Here is an 8,272-nt window from a genome sequence, read left to right on the forward strand (position 1 = left end):
AAAAATTTATAAAGTTTAATATTGTGTATTGGTACTTTATACAAAATTATTAAACATTAATTATTGTTTAGTCGATTTTAAATATATTTTATGATTATTAAAGATTTAGGGAATAATTTTTTTGGATGGTCTTTTAAGGAGTACCAGGTATGGATTAGGGTTTGGGATTAAGGTTTAGGGGTTTGGGGTTAGGGTCTAGGTTTAGGGGTTAGGGATTTGGGATTTGGGGTTGGTGGTCTGGGGTTTGGGGTTTGGGGTTTGTGATTTAGGGTTTGGGGTTTTAGGGTTTGAGATTAAGGTTTAGGGGTTAAGGACTTAGGGGTTGGGTATTTAGGGGTTGGGGTTTGAGATATAAGGATTAGGTACTCAAGTTAGGGATGGTTGCTTATATTAATTAGTTTTCATAATTTATATTACAATAAATTAATTTAATATATTTAAATTATGAGTATATAATATTACGTCTTATCGCCCAGCTGGGCGGTTTTGTTTTCCTCCAATTTTTGGTCAGTACTCTACAAAATCTGGTTGAGCCTTCTTGGATGAACGACGGGATTTGGATGCATAGTTTATATTATTTAATTAAGAGATAGGTGTATAGATAACTTTATATATATATGCATGTATAATTGAATGGTTAAATTAATTTTATACATGCATAAGACGTAATATTATCTAAATATATTAAACCTTAAACCATTTACTCTAAAATATTATAATTTAATTAGTTATATATAAGTAAACTTTTAGTAGTGTACAAATGTTTTAATAATTAATAAATTTTTATTTTTATTGTATTGAAATTGTCAAAAGAATTGATAAACTTTAATTATACTTAGTAATTAAAAGATACAATTAATTAAAGATAAAATAAATAAATAAAAGATGTGAGATTTAGCGACGTTTTAAACAAAAACGCCGCAAAAGTTATTAATTAATCGAAAAAAACGGTGTAGTTTTGTTTTGGAATTGAATGGCTTTGGTGGCGTAAGTGTAGAAACGCCACTAAATGAAGGATTTAGCGTATTTGTACTTAAAACGCCGCAATGTTTCTTCACGATTTAATAAAACAATTGTCGTTTTATCGCTTCATTAATGACATTAGTGGCGCTATGTTACAAACGCCGCAATAGTTCATTCTGGTATATCATTTTATCCCAACACTTAGCCAAAATTCCCCAAATTATCCCCAAAATTCCCCAATTTTCCCCAAAATCCCCCAATTCTAGAACCCTAGCTAGGCTGCCCCCAACCATTTCTGCTACATTGCTCACCGACCCTCCTGTTCTTAGTCGTCGACCGTCGACCGTCACTGTCCTGTGCTGCCACAGTCCTCTGCCTTCGCTAGGGTACAACAAAATATAAGGTTTTCCTCTTTCTCTCCTGCAGTAAAAAATTGGGAATTTGTTCTTACGCTTTAATCTATATCAGTTGCATGATTTAGTTCATTTGACAGTTTCTTTTCTGTTTGTATTTAAAAAAAAAACGTTTGAAACATAATTTTGTTCATAATTTTGACTATCCTGTTGTATTATAGAAAATGAATTTGCAAGCTTGTAATACTGTTTGTTCATAATTTTGTTACTAATTTTGTTCATAAGTTTGAAACTGGTTGTATTACAGGATTTGCAGCCTTGTAGTACTGGATTCACTTGAACTGCGTTTATATGCATAGTTGTTTTATATGCGTTTTATATGTTAATAAGTTTGAAATTTGTTTGTTCGTCCATTGGTGCCATGAACTGTTTGTACTAATTTTGTTCATAAGTTTGAAACTTTAGATTTAAAATTCTCATGGCAAATGACCTAACCTCCCCTGTATTTTATAGATTCTTCTCCGAAATTTTGTAATTATAGTTACAATTCGTATAGTATGGAGTAGTTAATTAATTGAAATTGATGTAAGTGCCTATCATTTATGCTGTTGTTAAATTTGACTTGAGAGACCTAGAAGCGACGTTTTTAGTGAAGTCATGACAGAAATTATTGGAAATTTGGTTTCTTGTTCTGATCACCAATAATATAGCATAATTAAAATATATATATAGCTTAAATGAAATAAAATAAAAATAAATCTGGTTATGGTCCTCCTTAAGCTCTCCCTCCCTAAAACAGAGTTGAATATATAGTTAGATGACAAAAATCATTGGTCATATGCAGTCAAATAATATAGAAATGCTTAATCCAGTGCATTACATTAAAGAAACATCTTATTTGTTTATATCCTGTTTGTAGTTTACAGTACTGTGTAACTGTTCATAATTCATGTTTGCGTTGTTGTGCTTAGCTTGCTGTGTTGGACGGAGAACGCTATTCTTTGGTGTGAAAGGTCAATTTCTTCGGGCTAGATTGCTGCCTATTTCGCTGCATAAGTTGTCTATTCTTTGGCGTGGAAGGTAAATGTTTCATTCTTCTGTTGTAATGTATCAGCGTTAGTTATGCGTGTTGCTTTTCGAGGTACCGATATAGCCGTTACATGTAGGCAGTTTTGACATGTATTATGCAAATCCCCAAATGGTTTTAAGCAGGTGGACTATGTTTATGTGCTAATGGTTCCTTTTGCCAAAGCAAATTTTATTAAATTAATACTAGTTATTTTTAAAATGGATTTATAACATATGAATATTAAAAGGTACTCAAGTTAATATTTTTGAAACATAATGTCTTATTGGTCTCGAACTATTAAAAGGTACTCAAGTTAAATTAGAATTATTGTTGTTGATAGTAATATATATGATTTACAATTGTTATTACACTCTGAAAATCAATGATTACTTATAAAATAAAGAAATGGTAGTAAACTTATAGAAATAAAAAGAAAAGCATGCAACTTTAAATTGTCGAGGGTTTTATGCTTTTATATTAGAAAATCACACAAGCATTCGTGGAAAAACGTAATAAATTTGAGACATAATTTGATAACTTAAATAAGTATTACTATATTTTAAATATTATACATATATTAATTTACATTATATAAGCTATATTTAAATATTGTTAATAATTAGTTCTAGAAATTTTAAAACTAATTGTACATGTTATTTTTCTAAATATTAACATCTATATTTTCAATAATAATTTTTATAATTTTAGAAATAATTGTAAATGTTATTTTCTAAATATTAACATGTATATTTTCAATAATAAATTTTATAATTTTAGAAATAATTGTAAATGTTATTTTCTATATTTTCAATAATAAATTTTATAATTTTGAAATAATTGTAAATGTTATTTTCTAAATATTAACATCTATATTTTCAATAATAAATTTTATAATTTTAGAAATAATTGTAAATGTTATTTTCTAAATATTAACATATATATTTTCAATAATAAATTTTATAATTTTAGAAATAATTGTAAATGTTATTTTCTATATTTTCAATAATAAATTTTATAATTTTAGAAATAATTGTAAATGTTATTTTCTAAATATTAACATCTATATTTTCAATAATAAATTTTATAATTTTAGAAATAATTGTAAATGTTATTTTCTAAATATTAACATCTATATTTTCAATAATAAATTTTATAATTTTAGAAAGAATTGTAAATGTTACATAATTCAAATATCAATCATAAGTTACATATACAATTCAAATTTTCTAAATATCAATGATATCATAAGTTACATAATTAAAATTATATAACAACTTATATATAAACTTACATAATACATAACTTATGACATAATACACATAACTTATATATAAACTTACATAATACATAACTTATTACATAATAAGTTACGTAACTTATATAGAAACTTATATAACAACTTGCATAACTCACATAACTAAATCAATTTATATTATACATTAACTTGTCGGACTTGCATAACTTATATAATACTTAACTTACATAATACATAACTTACATAATAACATAATAAGTTACATAATATTATACATAACTCACGTAACTAAATGAATTAATATTATACTGCGTTTCTCATCAACGGATTCAGATTTCATACAAAATATCGCGAGAAATTGAGGAGAACGCAAAATTGTGGAATAGTTGTTAATTCCTCAATTACAAGTTATGCTAGTGCTAGGGACAATAATCCGGTCGAGGGAAATGTGGAATATTTCGGACTTCTTACTGACATAATTGAGTTGGATTACTACGGCAAATGGAAAGTTGTCTTATTTCGAGGTGATTAGGCCGATGTTAATATTGCTCGTGGAATTAAGCAAGATCAATTTGGTTTCACAATGGTGAACTTCGCTCGATTAATTCACACAGGACAACAGTTGGTTGATGAGCCGTATGTATTTTCTTCTCAAGTCAAACAAGTTTTTTACTCAAAAGATCCAACTGATGAGGGTTGGTACGTTGTACTCCGTAACATCCCTAGAGACTTGTTTGACATGGGCAGTGGAAGTAGAGATGGCATTGATGACAGAACACAAACTTTGCCCTTTCTAGAACAAAACTTAGACGAAAACATCCCTAGTACTAGTACACAATTTCAATGGGTTCGCCAGGATACGGATGAAGATAATTACGAATTATAATGTAGTAAGCTTTTACGATTATTTAATTATATGTAATATCATAATATAAATATTAATCTTATTGTATATTTCAACTAAGTTTTCAAATATTTCATTTGTATTGCAGATAAAATGCGGTGACGAAAAGTACGACAGCTAAGCACAGTTCAGTACTCCAAACTCTGCGGAAACAAACAGCACTGATCAACAGACTGCTATTGGGTCTTCGAATATTTCTATTACACCTGAGGAACCTACAGAAATTCAAAGTACTTTAACATTTAATTTAAATGCTTGTTGACTTCTTGTTTATTTATTTTTAAAATTCTTATAACAATATAAAAATTTTCAGTTGAAAATGGTGGGACGCGAAGAGTTCGAGGGCGTACGCTACTGAGGGGTTTATACGAGCTAGATCCAGCCGAGCGTGTCAAAGTATGCAGTAATAGCTTTGGTCAGCCTATTGGATCAGAAGCTCGTCTTTTAGCAGGATACTTGGGCATTCTAGCACGGAATGCAAATATGTTGCCAATTAACTTCGAGACATGGCGACAAATGCCCGATAGTAACAAGAACCAAGCTCTTGATAACGTTAAGGTAACAAAACGTTAATGTCATTTATAATACTTGGGTTTAAGTTTCAATTATATTAACTTTCTTAGCTTCTGTTTTTTGTAGGCGATATTTGCTCTAGAGGTCTCCGATGCTTATGTAAAAAAGGCATTGGGAAAAAGATGGAGAGACCATAAGAGCACATTAAAGAAAGACTATTTTAAGACAAAAACAACCCTGGACGAGAGATTACAAAATGTCCCACCGGGAATGCTGAGGTATCAGTGGGAAGAGGTCGTTAGATTTTGGACTTCGAAGAAAGGAGAGGTATGTGTTACTAAAACAATCTTGATTTTGGTTTATATTATTTATTAATCAACGTACTAATAATTTCATAACGTAGGATCGTGAACGAGTTGGAAAATGTAGTAGGCAGAAACAGAAATTCACTCACACAGCTGGGTCCAAAAGTTTTGCTTGTGTAGCTCACTTTGAGGTATTTTGAACTTTGTAATTCTGTCAGATTTTTATTACTTTCTATCAAATAATATTTTACTACTGTATTATAGGAACTGTCGTCCGGTCAGAAAGTTGGACGCCTTCAACTTTTTGACATTACACATAGGCAGAAAGATGGGAACCCTATGACTCACAAGCTGCGAAATTCGCACGCGTTTGCTTAATACAATTTGACTTGTTTTAATATTTTACAGTGTATATTTTCTAATGGTTTATTTCATTTCTTGTAATGCAAATTTTGTTAAGTTATGTTGCATTTGTTTTTTTAATAAATATTGTGTTCCTAACAATGTGATTTATTGTTGTAGGATAAACTAAAGGATAAAAAAGCGGAGTACGAAGCGATTGCTTCCAGTGATAGTTCTGTTCATATTGAAGACATTGACAATCGTATTATCACTGATGTTTTGGGTCCTAAAAGGTACGGTCGGGTTCGATTTCAAGGATCTTTTGTTAGCCCAACCCAATATTTTGGATCCAGCTCGCAACAATACATGCCTTCGGGGAGTCAGGCTCAAGCTGAAGTCCAGAGGTTAAGAGACTAGATGGCTCAGATGCAAGCGACAACAGTTGAGCAAATTACACAACTTAAAGCGGAGGTAGCAGCGAGAGAAGCTGAGGTTCAATGGAAGTATGAAGAACTCCAGATACAGCTAAAAGCAAAAGCGGCAGAGAGGGAAGCAGAGTAGACTAGAAAGTACGATGAACTCCAGAAGCAGCTTCAGAATATGATGAAGATGTTTCAACAGTCGCAACCACCGTCGTCTTAGACTATCGTGTAAATTTTTTTATCATTTTAACTTTATACTATCATTTTACCTTTTAACATATTTGTAAGAATAATATGAATTTTATTCCATTTATTGAAATTTATTATATATTATTCATTTAATTTTAAATGTTATATAGATTTATTACTTTCGGTTGGTTTAGATTTTAGTTTCTTCTGATTTTTTGTTACAGGAGGTATAAAAATATATAAAATATTTTTTTATAAAGCTGCTCAATTTAGCGGCGTTTGTGGGAAAAGTGCCGCTAAAGGTTAATGCATTTAGTGGCGTTTTTATGAAAAGCGTCGCTAAAACCAAGGTCTTTTAGCGGCGTTTGTGCCCAAAGCGCCGCTAAAGGTCAACATATATAGTGGCATTTGAAAATAAAGCGCCGCTATAGGCTAATGTATTTGCGGCGTTTGTAGTGAAAGCGCCGCTAAAAAATCAGAGTTTTTAGCGGCGTTTGTGGTCAAAGCGCCGCTAAAGGTTAAGGTATCTAGTGGCATTTGTAAATAAAGCGCCGCTATAGGCTAATGTTTTTTGCGGTGTTTTTAGTGAAAGCGCCGCTAAAGGTCAAGCTCTTTAGCGGCGTTTTAGGTTTAAGCGCCGCTAAAGATAATAACCTTTAGCGGCGCTTAAGCCACAAACGCCGCTAAAGGGCTTGACTTTTAGCGGCGCTCAATTCACAAACGCCGCTAAAGGCCGTGACCTTTAGCGGCGTTTGTTTCTATAAACACCGCTAAAGTTAACGACGCGTTCAATAGCGGCGTTATTTGCGGCGCATGACAAAGCGCCGCTAAAAGTTTTTGCGACGCTTTTTGAAGGCCTTAAAAAGCGCCGTTAAATCCCTGTTTTGGTGTAGTGGTTGTCGTTCAAAGATACGTAATTAAACTCATCCGGCTCAATGTATATTTGCATTCATTGTGGTCATGTCAAGAAATCAGATTCTGAAGGTAATAACGGATGAACGTAGCAGAGAGCGTGAATGATGAATAAAAAAGAAAAGGAAATATTATCACAATTGAAAACCAAGGCAATATTCACGAAAATTCTAAATCTAACATTTTGTCAACTTAAAATAATCCTGTTTCCATTTCTATTGAGCAGTTGAATTTGGATAGAAATGAGGTGCCATTCACACACAAGGCTGGGTTAGGCTGACTAACCGATCCAGTGAAGAGAATAAAGCGAAAGTTAGATTCTAAGTTAAGAAAAGGTGGATAAAGAGGGTAACCATTGGAAAGTGCTGAATAAAAATAGTAACAAAATAGACAATTAATGATACAAAATTATGTCAAGTCATAAATTATAGTGAAATATATCTCACCAAATATTAGATTTAACTAGTTTCTTATCCTGTATATTAAATTTAGCTATAATTTTTTAAAAGATAGTTTTTCACAAATATTTTAGAAATATACTATTTAGATACCATATTTTAATATTGTAAAAGTAGTATATATTATCTTGCTCCAACACTTAATATTCCCAAAAACAAAAGAAATCATGCATGTGTATAGTTTACTTATTAAAATTAGATTCTCAATTACAATTTGATATGAAATCTAAATTATAAAATTAATTATTGGTTTATCTAATATTGAATAAATATTATTTAAAATTTTATCATTATTTCATACTCAAAGGTGATTTCAATATTCCTAAATATTTTAGGATTACTTTTCTTTTTCAAATAATTTAATTTGTATAATTTTAAAGCATTAATTAATTATTATTTGCAATTTATTTTAAAATTACATTATCATCCATTATACTTAGTTATTATAATGATATAAAATTCAACATTTAAAAACTAATAATTAAATAGTATGAGTAATGGATTGTTATTAAATAAAAACAACAAACAATTCATATAAATAATTAACAAAAATCAAAATGACATGATCTCATAATTACCTTATAACT

At 30.4% G+C, this 8,272-nt stretch overlaps 1 protein-coding gene across 1 annotated transcript; it reads left to right on the top strand.

Moving 5' to 3' along the window:
- Positions 1-2,265: 2,265 nt before the first annotated feature.
- On the top strand, positions 2,266-5,708 carry LOC128040499 (uncharacterized). Its single transcript, XM_052629267.1, has 5 exons — positions 2,266-2,396; positions 4,677-4,774; positions 4,858-5,102; positions 5,184-5,553; positions 5,627-5,708. Exons 1-4 carry the CDS (start codon positions 2,266-2,268, stop codon positions 5,430-5,432), a joined length of 723 nt encoding a protein of 240 aa, XP_052485227.1. The 3' UTR covers positions 5,433-5,553; positions 5,627-5,708.
- Positions 5,709-8,272: the final 2,564 nt, after the last annotated feature.

The sequence above is a fragment of the Gossypium raimondii genome, chromosome 4 (genome assembly GCF_025698545.1).
Source record: "Gossypium raimondii isolate GPD5lz chromosome 4, ASM2569854v1, whole genome shotgun sequence".
In the NCBI taxonomy this organism is placed as follows: Eukaryota; Viridiplantae; Streptophyta; class Magnoliopsida; order Malvales; family Malvaceae; genus Gossypium; species Gossypium raimondii.